This window comes from Polyergus mexicanus, unplaced genomic scaffold, assembly GCF_030449975.1.
Source record: "Polyergus mexicanus isolate NDT 795.1 unplaced genomic scaffold, iyPolMexi1.0 SCAF_22, whole genome shotgun sequence".
NCBI lineage: Eukaryota > Metazoa > Arthropoda > Insecta > Hymenoptera > Formicidae > Polyergus > Polyergus mexicanus.
Window position 1 is genome coordinate 4803254 of NW_027223342.1, and position 19676 is coordinate 4822929.

Here is a 19676-nt window from a genome sequence, read left to right on the forward strand (position 1 = left end):
GAAGAACACAGTCGTGTCAAGCGTCCGCGACTCTCGATCGGAGTTCGACAATCTTTGGTGGCTAGAATCGCGCGACTCGAGGGTGCGAGGACTCGATTAGAGAGACGGTTTATACACAGCGGTGGTGATTACAGTAGTGACAATACCGCGGAAAGACTCGTTTGGCGAGAGATCGATACCGCGTTCGAAAACCGTATACTGACCGGTGCGGTGATTAACGCAGATTATATCGAACCGCGACAATTTCTCGAGGACGCCAAAGACATCGTGCTCGAACACGTGCAAAAAGTTATGGAAAGACATAATAACGTAAAAGTGAACACTGTGTTCAACGGTGAATTCGTGTCGGGTAATAAGAGCACAAATAAAAGTGTAAATACTAGAAACTATGAACTCTTTCGCACGTTCGATTTACACGAGTGGTACGAGCGACGCGTCGTCGAGCCCATGCTTGCCTCGCTCGAAGAATTTCAAGAACGCGATAGCGGGTGGGCTTTGTCGCAAATTCTCGATTTAACTGTAAATATAAATAAATATAATCCAATGCGCACGGGGTGCCACATTAAATTACCGCGAGAAATAACAATGAAGAGAGCGGTAATAAACGTGCAATCTAAAGACAATGCGTGTTTCGCGTGGGCGGTGGTCGCCGCTCTACATCCATCTGAAAGAAACGCGGAACGGGAATCTTCGTATCCACGACAGTGCTAAATCTCCAAGACATTGAGTTTCCGATGACATTGAGTCAAATTAAAAAATTTGAACTTCACAACAACATTTCGATAAATGTATACTGCATCGAGAAAGAGAATAGCATTGTCCCGATACGTCTTTCGATGCAAAAGAAGAACAGACACGTCAACTTGCTGTACATGCAAGATTCGCAAGACGTAAGACATTTTGCGTGGATCAAGAATTTATCCCGCCTCGTGAGCTCGCAACTGAGCAAACGTGATGGCCAAAAATATATCTGCGAGCGGTACGTATATTTAATAAAAATGCAATATATAAAATATACGAAAGAAAAATTAATTATTTCTTTTTTTACAGATGTTTACACTATTTTAGATCGGACGACAAGTTGCAGTCGCACATTGTAGATTGCCGAGAAATGAACGAGTGCGCCATCCGGTTACCGAGCGATAAAGACAAGTGGCGTTCAACAACTACAACAGAAAGGAGCGACTTCCCTTCGTCGTATACGCCGACTTGGAGTGCGTGCTGAGGAAGACCGACGGTGATCCGATGGCGTCTACGTACACGTTTTAGCATCATCAAGTATTTAGCGTAGCTTATTATGTACATTGTTCGTACGACGAATGGTAATCCGCGTATCATTCTTGCCGTAGTACCGATTGCGTTTTGTGGTTTGTGGAAAAATTAAAAAATTTAGCGCAACGCATAAAGATTATTTTAACCACGAATGTCCCCATGGTAAATTTAACGCGAGATGAGCGGGAAAAGTTTCACAGCGCGACACACTGTCACATTTGCGAAAAACCGTTTGCGCAAGACGATACACGCGTACGCGATCATTGCCATCTTACCGGGAGGTACCGAGGTCCCGCGCATTCAAACTGCAATTTAAATTATAAAGACTCTTTTTGTATTCCAATAGTTTTTCACAATTTATCCGGTTACGATTCGCATTTTATCATCGAGGAAATAGCTACCGCGTTCGAAGGCTCGATCAACGTACTACCGATAACGAAAGAAAAGTATATTTCATTCGCGAAACACGTTAAAGATACCGCCGAAAAATCAGATTGACGAAGCGATATAAAGTTACGGTTCATCGATTCGTACAAATTTCTCAGTACTAGTTTTGAAAAATTGGCATTGTTTCTAAATAATGATAAACTTCAAATTTTAAAATCGAAATTTCAAAATTTATCGATCGAAGAGTTCAATTTATTGACGCGAAAAGGTGTCTTTCCATACGAATACAATGACTGGGTCGATAGGTTGCACGATACGTGTTTACCACCGCGCGAATCATTTTATAGTTCCTTGACCGGTGACACCGTATCCGAGAGCTACTACGCGCACGCCGAAAACGGAGGCGGTTCTCCGTTCGAACGCTAGGCGAATACAGCGATCTGTATTTAAAAACGGATGTCTTGTTATTGGCCGACGTTTTTGAAAATTTTCGCAACAAATGTATCGAGAGTTACGGGCTCGACCCCGCGTATTATTATACTCTTCCCGGATACACGTGGGATGCGATACTAAAACATACGAATATTACGTTCGAATTACTTACTGATATCGATATGATTATGTTTATCGAACGGGGAATACGCAGTGGCCTGAGCCAATGTTCCGGCAGATACGCGCGAGCCAATAACAAGTACATGCCGTCTTACGACCCATCGAAACCATCGTCGTGCATGATGTATTTCGATGTAAACAACTTGTACGGTTGGGCGATGTGTCAACCGTTGCCCTATGCTGATTTTCGATGGGTCGACGACATCTCTGACTTTGACGTTAGCGCGATCGCTTCGGATTCAACCATAGGTTATATTCTCGAGGTCGATCTGGAGTATCCGCAACATCTTCACGACGCGCACGCTGATCTACCGTTCTGTCCAACGCGCGATAAGCCGCCCGGCAAGCGGCAGGACAAGCTTCTCGCGACTTTATACGATAAGAAGCGTTACGTCATACATTATAGCAACCTGCAGCAATGCACGCGTCACGGCCTTCGCATCGCAAAGATACATCGCGTATTGCAATTCGCTCAATCCGCATGGCTCCGCGATTACATCGAACTCAACGCCCGGTTTAGAACGCGCGCGACAAACGATTTCGAGAAAAATTTATACAAGTTAATGAACAACGCGATATTCGGTAAAACTATGGAAAAACATGCGCAATCACGTCGATGTAAAATTATTAACAAAGTGGGACGGGCGATACGGCGCGGAGACGATGATCGCGAAACCAAATTTTCATAGCAGGAGCGTCTTTTCAGAAAATTTGGTCGCCGTTGAACTGCGCAACCTCGAGGTGAAATTCAATAAACCGATCTATGTTGGTATGTGTATACTCGATATATCGAAAGTGTGTTTATGCGAATTTCACCACGAGTACATGTTACCGTTATATCGCAAAAATTGTAAAATAATGTACACCGATACAGACAGTTTGATTTATCACATCAAGTGCGAGGATGTGTACGAGAATATAAAACGCGATATCGCTAGATTCGACACGAGCGATTATCCAGCTAACAACGCGGTATACCGTTCGAGAACAAGAAAGTGCCGGGTTTGATGAAGGATGAGAATAACGGTGCGATCATGACTGAATTTGTCGGGCTTAGAGCAAAAATGTACGCGTTGCGAGTAAATAGTAAAAAGGATACAAAAAAGGTTAAAGGTGTCAAGAACAAAAATCGCCCTGAGTCCGTACGACGACAAGCGATATATTGTACCTGATTCGACCGACACTCTACCGTGGGGACATTACCGGATACCCTTATAATGTAATATAATGTAATGTAATATAATGTAATGTAATGTAATGTAATGTAATGTAATGTAATGTAATGTAATGTATGTATGTATGTATATATGTATGTATGTATGTATGTATGTAATGTATATATGTATGTATGTATGTATGTATGTAATGTATGTATGTATGTATGTATGTATGTATGTATAAGGAAAACAAAAGAAATATATATTTCTATCTTTCTTTTTTTCTTTTTTATATTTCATATTTTATATGCTGTATACGTCTTACATATATTTTTTATATTTCAGATACTTTATATGTATTTCATATTCTTTATATGTGTTAAAAATAAAATAGAGTTTGTACGAATTAAACCACATTGTCCTTGTGTATCCAAGAGTTGTGCGAATCCCTACCATTTAACGTAAACCTCGTCACCTCTCCTGCGCAGTACTTTCTCCACGAGATACACGTCCGGATAAGTCGCGCGACGCAACTCGTACTCGTAGAACGCTCCAGCGACAGATTTTTTGCGATAGTCTTTGAGTAGATAGGTTACGGGATTAGTACGTTGCACTTTAACGATCTTAAACACTTCGGTGGTCCAGTTTGGCGTGTAACCCTTCTCGAAGATCGTCTTGTACTTGCTAACGCGTACCGGGTCACCTACTTTGAACTTTGCCGGACCCACGATCTTTATCGCGCTGTACACAGTATCCAAGAGTCTTTCGGCGATCGCGGGGGTAACGTCGACGGGTTGCATGCCGATCGTTCGATGCTTGCGCGCGTTGTAATCCGATACGAGTCGCGGCAACGCATCGACCTACTTGTAAGTTCCGTTGAGCGTAAACATCTTCCACATATCGTTCTTTAACGTACGATTTAATCGTTCGCCGACCGATGCCTTCAGCACCGAATACGTGGAATAATGATTGATGCCGTGTTTCTTCACGAGACATTGCACGTTGGCGTTGTAAAATTCCTTCTCCATATCGGTTTGCATATTTTTCGGGCGCCTCTCGCTATTTCGAATTATCTCTACGATAGCGTCAGCTGTCTCGCTTTCGCCTTTATTCTTGAGCGGTACGGCCTACGCGTACTTGCTCAACACATCGATGACGGTGAGTATGTAGTGGTAACCTCTGTTGAAACGAGAGTACGGACGCATCTCGACGATGTCGGCTTGCCACAGGTCATCGTAACCCCGCACTACGACGCGTCTTCGGGGAAAATTTCTTCTCGCCGAAGCATGCAGTTCCTCGACGAGTCGTAGCTTCTTGATATTTTGAACGTCCGTTGGATTTTAACGATGTCATGTTTTTAGCGGTGCGGCTAGTCGGCGCGTAATAACACGTGTTAGGAAATTACATTATAATTTATAGTAGTGTATCTAGGCCGGTTCTAAGCCATGGTCCTCTGAGGGGGGGTGAGGGGTGAGGGAAAACCGGCGCGGGGGGGTATGACGTCACGGGGAGGGTGACGTCACGGGTTGGGAATGACGTCAGGGGGGGGGGTGACGTCACGGGGTGGGAATGACGTCAGGGGGGGTATGACGTCATGGGATGGGAATGACGTCACGCGGGGGTGACCGCGGCGGAACGGTAGGCGAGGGGTCCGCGGAGAGGGGGAGGGGACCGCGGCGGAACGGTAGGTGCGCGGTCCGCGGAGAGGGGAAGGGGGACCGCGGCGGAACGGTAGGTGCGGGGTCCGCGGAGAGGGGGAGGGGACCGCGGCGGAACGGTCGGCGCGGGATCCGCGGAGAGGGGGAAGAGGGACCGCGGCGGAACGGTAGGCGCGGGGGCCGCGGAGAGGGGAAGGGGGACCGCGGCGGAACGGTTGGTGCGGGGGCCGCGGGGAAAAGGAAACGCGAAGGTACGATGCCGCGAGTAGGTGTGGCATTGGTGTTGGAAAAGGATGACGTTCGCGGGAGAAAGAGATAAAGAGAGATAGCGCGAGGCATGCATGTACCGATGAGATAGCGCGAGACATGCATGTAGGAAAAGGAAAGAAGAAGGTGTAGAAATAATTGATACTTTAATTACAATTATAATAATAATAAGTTTATTTCATAATTGTGTGTATATTACAATGTGTGTGTGTGTGTGTTAAAATAAAAATAAAAATAATAATAATAAAAATAATAATAATAAATATATATATATATATATATATATATATATATATATATAGGCGCTCCTTCTGAAACAGAAAAATATTAAATATTAAAAATTAAATTTATATTAATATAATATTTTTTTAAATAGATACTTACATTATCCTCCTGGAGCCGCAAGCTCTTCCTCCCAATCCTCCTCCCAATCCTCCTCCACCTCTTCCTCTAAATTTTCTTCCTCATCTGACACCTCTTCCTCTTCCTCTTCCTCCGGCTCCCAATTCTCCTCTTCTTCATACGGCTCCAAGCCGAAAAGAGGCCGTAAATAAAAAAATGTCTTCGTACTGCGTTGGGTGCACGCATGCACACTCGCGGGCTTCGCGAGTGTCACCTCACAAGCTTGCGTGCGCCCAACGCAAATTTCCTCTCATCCACCGCATGTATCGGCGGTGGATGACATCAATTTGCACGAACTGAAATATATTATTAATTAATACATATCACACATAATGTCGCATACACGTGCCAAAACACTGAACACTACTTACCAGATTAAGACGAAACATTTTTATTCGTCGTTCTTTAAGTTAAATGTCACTCACTTCTGACTGTCAAACACTTTGTGACGAACATAACGGGATAGACATTGTCTCAAACATTTTATAGCAGGAGATGTATCACTTACGAAGAACGCTTACTCTCAGCTCTTGATAAGAAAACAAAAGTTAGCATGTTTTCACGAGCAAATATCTAAAGCCATTTAAATATGAATAATATATTATAATATGTAAACCACTATCGAACGGCAATCGAACGGCTATGAACGGCTATCGAACAGCTATTGAACGGCTATCGAACAGCTATTGAACGGCTTTTGAACGGCTTTGAACGACTATCGAACGACCATTGAACGGTCATTGAACGGCTATCGAACGGCTTTGAACGACCATTGAAAGGCTTTTGAACGGCTTTGAACGACTATCGAACGATCATTGAACGGCTATCGAACGGCTATCGAACGGCAATCGAATGACTATAAACGACTATTTAACGGCTAACGAACGACAATTAAACGACAAAACAATTATTTATACACCATTCAAATATTTAAAGACTATGTGCATGTACTGAAATGTAACATCCGTAGCCTGATAAGGTGGCTGACGCCGCTATCCAACGTCACGTACTGAAATTTAATACTCGCATACTGAGATATGAAAGAGGAAAAGGGAAGAATAAGAGAGAATAAAATATATTTTAACAGTAGTTTATTCTAAATAATGTTTGGGTGAATCTTTATGATGATTCGTCCACCAATTGAATATTTTAAATACATTTTGTAAAGCGCAATTTTTCAAATGTTTTTCACAGCGCATAGTATTAGTAACAACTAGCTTATTTAACGAAGTGATATCTTCATAATCCGCATCCAAGGTCTCAATAATAACGTCGTTTCTCGCATCATCGTCAAGTATATCGACCAACCATTCTCGTTTCTCGCATCGTTTAACGTACACGATAGGAGATGCTCCATCTTCCTCTTCCGTCGCACCCATCACAGCTCTCGTAATCAAACGCCTAGCGAAGCTGTATGGAATGTTTCCATCCTCCCATTGAAGTCCATGGTGATTAGCCATGAAACTTGACATCTCTCAGATTTTGTAAGCGCACGCCATGGTACGGGACTTGCAAAAAAGTAATGAGAGAGAACAGATCCATTTCTCAATATCGCTACTTCCTTCACGACAAAGTTTCTCCCGATAATGAATCCCTGCAGATCCACAAACATTGACGCGATCATGCTGATAATATTACCGTACGATTACAAGAACGATGTACGACTGTTGCCGATCGCCAAAATCTCAATCTTTATATATTTTGACATTGGAGGGGATATTTGCTGATTTAGGTAATTTTACGAACTACGTTGGTCAATGGACAATATTCGACAACGTGATCGTGTAAGATGAGACAATAGGCGGTAGTATTTGTCGGTATATCCTCCTTGCACTCAAACTCTAATCTCACGTCCACGGTGGAATTTTTGACAGACTCGTTTTGTCGCGAGCAATCGATAACTGCGAGAGGACCGCAATGTAGAAATTTTGAAATGTTTAATAGCACATCATCATTTAGAGTTTAACGTTGGTCAATTTGCAGTCGTCGAATGTAGTAATATATTTTGACACAGCATTTTTTCTACCAGTCTGCAGCGCAAAGATCACGTATCGCGGCTTCTCCAGCTGAGAGGCGGCTTTCACGGTCCACGAATGCTTGGTCGTATTATGCAATAGAGGAAATTCGTATAGATCCCAAGAGCGAAAACTGATATTCAAGTATCGCCCGCTTTCCAACGCGCGCAGCAAGGATAGTTTATTGATCTCGCTCAATATTACATGTGGCATATGCCATTGTATCTTGAATAATTCGATATCAGCTTCAGTCGAAGCATGTCCAAATATGCAATTGTTGTCGTTGCGCGAACGTATCAGAATTAATTCGTGACGAGCGTTGATCACAATTCGCTTATAATCTTCGCAAAAACCCAATAGTATATTTAGCGGCACACAAAAATTGAAGTAAGATTCAACAGCATTATGTGACATATTCCACGCAGCATTCCCCAAGATTTTACCTTTCTCGGTTGTTAGAGAGATATAATTTTTAATCGTGGAAGTTATTCCAACGTTTCTGCTGCGGTCAATCTCCACACCGTCGAGTTCATATCGAAGTTCATCAAACATAAACGCGACACAATTGTTTCCCAATACCACTCTTCCCTCTTCAGCTACTTTACGCACCATCAACTTTCCTTCGACGTATAGAAAACTTTGACATGGTAACGTGTACAAATCTTGATGCTGTATCGGTAACCGTATCTCTTCGCTATATCCAAGCGTTGTGTTGGCGTATAGATTGTACGTATGAGTCTCAATCTTGATGATACGGTCGTCAAAGATCGGCTCATCTCCGATATTCAAGATGTCAATCATATTGTTATGTATTTCGTACGACGAATCCCAATGATTTTAAAAACTCGCTATTCAACGCGCTGAGCTTCTTTTTAGCGTAACCAGATATCTGATTATTGTCAAACGATACAGCAGTCACTCGCCTTCTCGCAAAAATATTGTCCCTCGCAAAGATATTGTCTCTCGCGTGCTCCGTGCTTCCTTTCAACACAAGCATTTCATTTGTCAAAGGCTTTATTTTTGCCGCCGCCGTATATGCAATCTTGCGGTAATTTCCTCTCCTCGAAAATCGAGCAAATGTCCTTCTTGATCAACAATGCGTATCGTTAAATCAGTAATGCTCCGTGCGACGATCGGTAGATAAATGATCTGTGCTGGCGTTTCCGATATTTTATATCCTGGCGGCACGCTCGGTGAAAATTCATGTATCGTGTGTACGCGCTTGTCATTGCTGTACGAGCCAATGGTTACACTGCATTCTATACGAATAATATTTACGCTAATAATATTTATTGGTACATCCGATTCGTGCCATTTCCGAGGCTGTAATATACGATTCGACGAGAATCCCAACAACGATCCAACGTTGCCCGGTTTACTAAAATTTATTCTATAGACACATTTGATTTCACTTTTTAGCGTATTATGATTAGCGCGAAGCGTTATTGGATATTCATCGTGTTCTTCGTCATCAACAATATCGTTGGAATCAACTACGCGTCGATCTCGTAAAATTGCATGTCGGAGATATTCGTTTATAGCGTGTAATTCGTACGATCCTTCGGGAATCGTAATTTCCTTATCGTCGTTATCAAAAAAAAATTTATTATTCCAAGAATTCACGTTCGATATCGTATGATACCTGTCAAGGTCCGTTAAACCAAGCTCGTAATCGCCATCGTCTAACTCTATAGCCGGAAAGTAACTTACAGCAAGCGCGCTACTCTTGCCGGTCAACGTAAGTGTAAGTGACATGCTGGAAAACTGTCAAACGAACACTGAGTCGCGATGGTGAATTGTCAGGCTTTAAATTTATATCGATCATCGACCGTTTGAAGAAATCCAAGACACAATTGTCCACAAATACTTTGATTATAATTTTGATAGGCCGTGTGATTGTATTCTATATTTGCAACATTGTGTCCAAAATATCGCACTAATTCCTTGGGTGGTCGCAGATTTCCAAAACTATCGAAATATACTACACGATCTCCCCTCTTTGCATACGCAACCCAATGAGTACCGGAACCTTTGACGTCATCCAAATTGACGATACCGCTCTCATTTCGTCGTACACCGTTTATCGGTAAATTATTGCGCATGAAAACACCTCTAAAAAATTGTATACGCATACGTCTTGCAAGCTGTTCCAATTGTACATTGGTTGTTACACCGGCAGGCATTTTTATTTTGACATTTTTTTTTCTTGGCTGCTGTTGAGAACCCTCGTCCACGCTTGTATGGAGCGAGATAAAGTCCGTGACCTTCCATGGCGCGATTATGACGCTGCATTTCTCCGAGCTGACGTTGCGTCGCCTTGCTATCGTTCACCGCCTTCGCGATTCCCGCTGCTCCGCCAGCCAACGAACCGAGAACTTCCAATAATGGTAAAATTGGTAAGATACCACCGCGCTTCGCTATAGGAAGTATTCGTTTTTTCGCAGTCTTTTTCTTCATCGATGATTTTTTTGTTTTCAGCCCCATACCGAATTTTGTCTTTGCCTTCATAGCCGCCCAAACAGCTGTAGCGGCTGCTCTTTCGCCAAGAGTCGAATCTCTCGCGGTAATACGTGTTCGCGCTTTCGTGGCGAGTATATTATCCGCAACGTGTCGTTGACCAAGATCGTTGTTTCGGGAATAAGCTGTGTCGTGCTCGCGACACGCGGTATCCAATGGATTGATACCTCGATCGCCTCTAGCCAATCGTGTTTCTAAATGAGTTCCTGGTCCGCAAAACTGATAGCCTGGAATATGTAATTCGATAGGAAGTGCGTTTATCGCACGATTTAACAAACCGCTACCTCTTATAATTTTTGCTGACATTTGTAACAATTTTTTATTAACGGTGTTGGACCGTCGAAATGTGTTTACTGCCACGACAAATTATAATGTCGCGTGCATCGACGATACTGTTGAACCTCTGAGTCAGCTTTTATATGTTCGGGAAGCTTGTCCCACAATTGTTCCACGTATCTACCAAAGTCTCGCAGTAAAACAATCTTGGAGATAATCTGTAACTGCTCGGTGGTAAGCTCGAGAATATCGTCAACCGATAGAAGAAGAAACATTTTTGAGACTGAGCGGTTTCGATTCGGTGCGCCTCTATAAATAGGGCCCCGATGACTCATTTTCCAAAATTTGATTTGAGATTTGCGAGAGCAAACATGCGGTTCGCGCGACAAGCGACGATAATCAAAGTGATAAATTTTGACGATAAAACACGAGTAATGTCTGAGAAAGAAATACGCAAGCATGGAAACATGCTGCCGACTACTATACGCGGTATCATTTGCGGTCCTTCGAATTGCGGTAAGACTAACGTGTTGATAAGTTTGATAGAAAGTCCACACGGTGTACATTTCGAGAATGTGTACGTATATTCGAAATCGCTTCAACAACCGAAATATCGATACTTGGAAAATTTGCTATTATCGATCGATGAAATTGGCTATTTTACATTCTCTAATAATAGTGACGTTATTCCACCGAGCGAAGCGCTTCCGAATTCCATTTTTATCTTTGACGACGTGGCGTGCGATAAGCAAGATACGATAAGAGAGTACTTTGCAATGAGTCGACACTCGAGCGTCGACTGTTTCTATCTTTGTCAAACGTATGCCAAGATACCCAAGCATCTTATACGGGACAATGCAAATTTACTGATTTTATTTAAACAAGATGGTACAAACTTGAAACATGTATACAACGATCATGTAAATACTGACATGTCTTACGGCGATTTTCGCGCATTCTGTCAGAAATGTTTGCAACACAAGTATGGATTTGTAGTGATTGATAAAGACAGTTTACAGACTAATGGAAGATATCGAAAAGGATTTAACGATTTTGCAATACCGTAAAGTGGGTTAGTTGCTATCGATACATCGATCGAGCAACGTCTAAAAATTTTCGTCCGAGCGCAACATGACGACGAAGATTGACAGTGACGATCGTGAGAAGATTGCGAGAGAGATTGTAAAAACGATCAAATCAATCCGCAAAAAATATCGTTCTTTAAAAACCGGTCAAATGGAGGAAGACGTCGCATTGGAGAGGCACTTTAAACCAATTATCGAACCTCTAAAACAATTTGTCGAAAATACAATCAATGTGGAATCTAATGAAGCAAAAATCGAACCATCGAGTATGCTCGAAGACAAGCATCTGAAAAAAGAGTCTGGAACAAAGCGAACAAGGTCAAATATATCATTGAACGATTCGCTAATAACTTCTACTCCAAATCAATCGAAACGTAAGCGAATGAAACAATTATCGAATGTGATAACTTCTACTCCCATAAAAGATGTACAATCGAGTCAAATATTGCACGAAAGATCGTCTCCGTATGTGGAAGAAGTTTTCAAAACCATGCCTGAAACGCTTGTGACATCGGTTCAACATCTGCTACAAACGTCCGAGGGTCAAAATACATTGCGCACACATCTGGATCCACTAGGGCAAAAATATGTTGAAGCTATTTTGAGTCAAGATAAAAATAACAGTATGGATTATGTTTACGGTGTTAAATTTTGCAACGAAGGAATGATGATTGGTGATCAAATTTTTGATGTGGATAAAGATGACAATATAATTATCGGTGGAATAAGATATGTGGGAACACCAGGTCTCTATGAGTTGATTTTCAAGAGAATACCCGACGGTGACGTATACAATGATGATGATAAAATTAAATACAAAAATATATTATTGGCAACAAATGCGCATAGACGTGGCAATGATATGCGTAATCCAGTGTTAAGTAACAAGGGATACAAGTATAAAAATATAATAGCACCATTAATCTCTATTAAAAAAGCTGGAAGAGGTATAAACATACCGCGCGCTATGACATTAAACGATAGTAAGATCGATTACGTGCATTGGAATGATCCCAACGAGTTGGTAGATCGCTTGCGATTGCTGGAAGCTTCGCGTCAAGCCGGCAACAATGCCCACGACAATGAAATATTATCAATTATGGAGGAACTTTACGAAGCTGGCCTTATTATAAATTAATCTATGCGTCGGCGAAACGAGTCAGTCTGTCATTATTGTTTGTATCGAAATGTCGATTAATAAATTTGGATTATCGTTGGGAACACCCAGCAACTCATACTATCAATGGAATGGATTACTAAGAAATTACGTGCGCGATAACGCTCTGTGCCAGACAGCCTCCGGCTTTGACGCAAGGTCGCGCAAGATACGACGCGTAGCGCAACCGGAAGATGATACTGATGCAGCAAACAAACAGTACGTGGAAATACGTGTCAAGCTTTTGGAAGACAGACAGGAAGAACTTGAGAAAAAAATAGTCACGCTCGAGACGAATGTGCAAACGCTGCAAATAATGATGGATGAGATGAAGAAAATGCTTCGGTATGCAACTCACACGCAGACTACATCTAATTCAGCGCAGGAGAAGAAAGATATATAAAGAATATATGGGGAGGAATTATCTCATTATTGCAAATTATGCCTCGATCAAATATGTCGCAAAAGACCTCTGAAAAACAGCTGCTCGTGGAAGAATTGCATGCTCCAGCGAGAAAAAATTTCCCACGTAGACGTGTCATAGTACGCGGATACGACGATCTGTGGCAGGCGGACGTGGTCGAGATGCGTCTATATGCACGATTCAACAAAGGCTACAACTATATACTCACAGTTATCGATGTGTTGAGCAAGTATGCGTGAGCTGTACCGCTCAAGAGTAAGAGTGGAAACGAGACGGCTGATGCTATCGCAAAGATAATTCGAGACGATGGAAGATGTCCGAAAAATTTTCAAACCGACAGAGGAAAAGAATTTTACAATGCAAATGTACAGAAACTCGTGAAGAAACACAGCATTAATCATTATTCAACGTACTCTATCATGAAAGCCTCGGTCGTGGAACGATTCAACCGAACGTTAAAGAGCAATATGTGGAAAATGTTTACGTTTAATGGAAATTACAAGTGGATCGACGCGTTGTCCCGGCTCGTTAGACAGTACAATGCGCGAAAACATCGCACTATCGGCATGAGACCTATCGATGTTACCCCCGCGATCGCCGATAAACTTTTAAATACGGTATACAACAACGTAAAGATTGCGGCACCGGCCAGATTCAAAGTAAGCGATCCGGTACGCGTGAGTAAATTCAAGACCATTTTTGACAAAGATTATACGCCAAATTGGTCGACCGAAGTGTTTAAGATCGTTAAAGTGCAGAAAACTAATCCCGTGACCTATGTACTCAAAGATTCGCGCGGAAATGCCGTCGCCGGCGGATTTTACGAATATGAGTTACAACGCGTTGCCAATCCCGACATACATCTCGTGGAAAAGGTAATACGCAAAAAGGGCGATGAGATTTATGTGAAATGGCTGGGATTTGATGCAACACACAATTCTTGGATACATAAAAATAATATATTATAAATACGTTAACAATAATACATAATATTAAAGATATTTTCCAAATATATAAACAAAATTGTACACTTTATAAAATATACATATAATTTACAATAAATATACATATAATTTTAATTTACAATAAATATACAATTTTTATTTACAATAAATATACATGATTTTTATTTACAACGGTATTTTGTAATGTCCCCACGGTAGCGTGTCGGTGGTTTCGGGTACGATATACCGCTTGTCATCGTACGGACTTAGAGCAATTTTTGTCTCGCGAATAGTGTATACTTCGTGTAATTTAGATCTTATACAAGACTGCTGACGCATTTCAATCTCTTCGTTCAAACACCGCGTGTAATCGTTGAACGTTATCGTTCTCGCGACGACGTTACTCTTGACACCTTTTACCTTTTTTGTGTCTTTTTTACCATCTACTCGCAACGCGTACATTTTTGCCCTAAGCCCGACGAATTCGGTCATGATGGCGCCATTATTTTCATCCTTCATTAAACCCGGTATCTTTTTATTCGCGAGCGGTATACCGTACACATTGTCCACCGCATAATCGCTGGTATCGAATCTGTCGACGTTGCGCTTTATATTCTCATATACATCTTCACACTCGATGTGATATATGAGACTGTCGGTGACGGTGTACATGACTTTACATTTCTCTCGATACATAGGTATCATATAATCGTGGTGAAACTCGTACAAACATATCTTGGATATGTCGAGTATACACATACCCACGTAGATTGGTTTATTAAATTTCACCTCGAGATTGCGCAATTCAACGGCGATCAGATTCTCCGAAAACACGCTTCTACTATGAAAATTTGGTTTTGCGATCATTGCCTCTGCGCCATATCTTCCATCCCAATGTGTCACGAGCTTAATATTAACGTGATTGCGCACATTTTCCATCGTTTTGCCAAATACCGCATTATTCATTAATTTATATAAATTTTTTTCAAAATCATTTTTCGCGAGTGTTCGGAATTGTGTATTAAGTTCGATATAACTGCGAAGCCATGGAGATTGCGAAAACTGTAATATTCGATGTATTTTTGTAACGCGAAGTCCGTGTCGCGTGCATTGCTGCAGGTTGCGGTAATGTATTACGTAACGTTTCTTATCGTATAAGGTTGCGAGCAGCTTATCCTGCCGCTTACCAGATGGTTTGTCGCGTGTCGGGCAAAACGGTAGATCAGTGTGCGCATCGTGAACACGTTGCGGATACTCGAGATCGACTTCAAGGATGTAGCCTATAGGCGAATCGAGCGCGATCGATGATGTATCAAAATCGGATACGTCGTCGACCCATCGAAAATCTGCATAGGGCAAGGGTTGGCACATTGCCCATCCGTACAAATTATTTACATCAAAGTACGTAAGATACGTTGAAGGTTTCGATGGGTCGTACGACTGCATATACTTGTTATTAGCATGTGCGTATCTGTTGGAACATTGACTCAAACCACCGCGTATTCCGCGTTCGATAAATAAAACCATATCGATATCCGTAAGCAATTCGAATGTAATATTTGTATGCTTCAACATGGCGTCCCACGTATATCCGGGAAGAGTGTAGTAATACGCGGGGTCGAGCCCATAACTTTTAATACAACTCTCGCGGAAATTTTCAAAAATGTCTGCTAATAACAAGACATCAATTTTGAGATACAAGTCGCTATATTCGCCCAGCGTTCGAATGGAGAACCGCTCCCACACGTTCTCGGCGTGCGCGTAATCGCTCTCGGATATCGTGTCACCGGTCAAGGAACTGTAAAATGATTCGCGCGGCGGTAAACACGTATCTTGCAACCTGTCGACGCAGTCAATATATTCGTACGGAAAGACGCCCTTCCGTGTTAATAAATTGAAATTGTCATGCGATAAATTTTGAAATTCAGATTTTAAAATTTTGAGTTTGTCTTTATTCAAGAATGATGCCAATTTATCGAGACTAGCTGTGAGAAATTTATACGAATCGATAAAACGCAATTTAATATGATGTTTTGATTTCTCTTCGGTAAGATTAACATTTTTCGTAAATGATATATATTTTTCCTTTGTTATTGGAAGTAACTCGATTCCCCCTTCGAACGCTGTAGCTATTTCCTTGATAATGAAGTGCGCGTCGTAACCGGATAAATTATGAAAAACTATTGGAACGCAAAAAGAATCTTTATAATTTAGATTACAATTTGAATGCGCGGGACCTCTGTATCGCCCGGTCAGATGGCAATGATCGCGTACGCGTGTATCGTCTTGTACAAATGGTTTCTCGCAAATGTGGCATTGTGTCGCGCTATGAAAATTTTCCCATTCATCAGATGTTAAATTTACCATGGGGACATTAGCTGATAAAATACTTTTTACACGCAGTGCTAAATTTTTAAGTTCTTCGACGAACCATGATATGCAATCGATATCGCGACGAGAATGATACGCGGATAACGAATCATTGTACAAACAATGTACATAATATTCTAAGCTAAATACTTTGTGATGTTGGTAGTTTCTCTCTTCCTCCGTCTTCTCTAAAACGCACTCCAGATCGGCGTACACGACGAAAGGAAGCCGCTCCTTCCGATTATAGTTGTTGAACGTGAGCCACTTGTCCTTATCGCTCGGTAATCGGATAGCGCGCTCGTTCATCTCGCGACAGTCCACCGTATGTGATTGTAACTTGTTGTTCGAGCCAAAGTAGTGCAAACATCTATAAAAGAAATAATTTTTAATTTTGTTCAAAGATTTCTGTAATATAATTTATTAAATATATACGTACCGATCGCAGATATATTTCTTGTGTTCTTTTTTGCTCAATTGCGAGCTCACGAGGCGAGATAGATTCTTGATCCACGCGAAATGTCCAACGTTGTTGTCTTCCACGTACAACAGGTTGACGTGTTTGTCTTTTTTCAGCTCACTCAGACGTATCGGGACAATGTTCTTTTCCTCGATACTATATACATTGATTGAGATATTGTTGGCATGTTCGAATTTTTTAATTTGATTCACATTCACTGGAAACTCAATGTCCTGGAGATTCAGCACTGTCGTGTAATGCGGGTACGAAGATTCCCGATAAACATGATCTTCAGCTGGGTATAGAGCGGCGACCACAGACCACGCGAAACACGCATTGTCATTAGATTGCACGTTGATTACTGCTCTCTTCATCGTTATTTCTCGCGGTAATTTTATGTGGCATCCCGCGCGCAATGGATTATATTTATTTATATTTACATTTAAATCGAGTATTCGCGATAATGCCCACCCGCTATCGCGTTCTTGAAATTCTTCGAGCGATGCTAGAGTGGGCTCGACAACGCGCCGCTCGTACCATTCGGGTAAATCGGATGTGCGAAAGAGTTCATAGTTTCTCGTATTGATACTTTTATTTGCGCGTTTATCACCCGTCACAAATTCACCATTGAACACTGTATTAATTTTCACATTAAAGTGTTTTTTCAGCATGGTTTGCACGTGTTCGAGCACAATGTCTTTAGCATCCTCGAAAAATTGACGAGGCTCGATGTGATTATGATTTATAACCGCACCAGTTAATATGCGGCTCTCGAACGCCGTATCGATCTCTCGCCAAATTAATCCGTGTTGCCGCGTGCTGCATCCTGCACCCGCGTGTACAAAACGTGTGCGTAACGAGTTCTTCAATCCCTCGAGTCGTGCAATTCGGGCAATCAGCGATTGTCGAATCCCAATCGATAATCGTGGACGTTTGATTCGACTTTGCCCTTCTAATGATTCGATATATTCGTCGCATCGTTGCTCCCACGCAACGTACTCCTCTATCGAATTCATCCTTGCAGATTGCTCGCGTAGATTTCGTTCGGCATTGTTTTCCGCCATATTTCCAAATTTATAAAAAAAATTTTTTGCTAACAAGATGTGCTTATTAACAGCTCTTGTCTCGGAACTCTTGGCGAAAATACTGTCAGGGTGTGCCTCTTTACCATGATTTTATATTCTATCTTGATATCTCTTTCCATCATGTGTATCTAAATCTTTATTTCGCGATTTGTCACGTACATTTTGGCTAATGTCGATTATTGCATTTTGTCGTCTAGAGATGATGTCAAATCCCAGATGTATCGCAAAAGTTTCAAATTACATGCAGCTGTCCAATGTTAGTGCAATTTAATCATGAGGATTATCCTTATATTATAGGATTTTGTCATGTTTTGACACGCGCGTTTGAAATCTGATATCTATAGGCGATGTCATCGCGAAGCAGCCGCACATCGGCGCTTGCAAATTTTATATTACGTTGCATTTTTGTGCATTCGGCTAAATCTCACACTTGGTGATGATGTCATCGCGAAGCAGCCGTATATCGGCGCTTGAATGGAAAAATTGAAAAAAATATCGCGTCATCAATAATCCCCCACCACATTGCAATTTTGAAACGCTAATACATATTTTAAATATGTTCAATACGTTCAGTATTGCATCAACCACTTGTGTGAAAGGTTCATATAAAAATGTATCCCACTGAAGGAAGCCGCATGAATTATTACGTTCCGATTCAAGATGCTGATAAAACTTCACCGTGTAAGAAGAAATGTAACAAGTAAGTTTTAATTAACTTGAATATTTTTTATACTTTTTAAATATTTTTTATACTTTTTAAATATTTATATAAATAATATTGTTTTTACTCCCTAGCATTTCATCCGAGTCTCGTCGCGCGGTTCGTATACTCGGAAGACGATACGCCTTAACTCCGACGTCGTACAATTATTTAGACATTGGAATAAACGTTGGAGCTGTATCTTGCGTGGAATTGGTTCTCGGCGATAATCGGGGCAATCAAATAATATTGCCCTTTGAAACGTGGAAATCGCTAATGCAGAAACGTGCGGACATTGAACGACTTCTACAATCGGCTGAAATCCCATTGCGGATTCGAGATTTGACATTCGAAGTGGTTAAAATATCTGATTCGAATATTATAAAAATTGGATTATCAAATAATTCTTTATATATGAAGCCGCCAACTCTATTCTATTTATTCGATTTTGAAAAATGTATAGATCATATGTATTACTGGTTATGCGAAAATACGCATATTATAAATGAAAAATTCAAACAATTTGTAACTGTTTTACAACAGAATATTATCGCTAATGTATGCGACGCTACAAAAACTATACATGAAAGTGATATGTTTAACAGCGAATCGCTCATAGATTGCGAGTTATTGACATGTGCTGTAAATGATATTCTTCACGAGGCTTGTAATAAATAAGTGATTTTACTAATTATCTGTGAATTTAATTATTTATCCCATCCTTTATGTATGAATAAAACTGTGTAATAGATATGCACAGTCTGCAAAACTTAAAACTTTCTCTCGACACACTCTGCTAAAGATGTAGAAAAAATGATGAGGTAGATGAGACGTGATACTCCAGTTAGAAGGAGACAAAAGATATGAAACTACAATATATAATTGAGAGGAA

At 41.2% G+C, this 19676-nt stretch overlaps 1 protein-coding gene across 1 annotated transcript; it reads right to left on the minus strand.

The window, feature by feature from the left end:
* Nucleotides 1–3877: 3877 nt before the first annotated feature.
* Nucleotides 3878–4228, minus strand: LOC138942303 (uncharacterized). Its single transcript, XM_070312441.1, has one exon. The coding sequence runs from the start codon at nt 4226–4228 to the stop codon at nt 3878–3880; it is 351 nt and encodes a 116-aa protein (XP_070168542.1).
* Between the last annotated feature and the right edge of the window lie 15448 nt (nt 4229–19676).

Excerpts from the sequence above, each read along its gene's own strand:
- LOC138942303 (XM_070312441.1), bottom strand. The coding sequence starts at position 4,228 with ATGCAACCCGTCGACGTTACCCCCGCGATCGCCGAAAGACTCTTGGAT.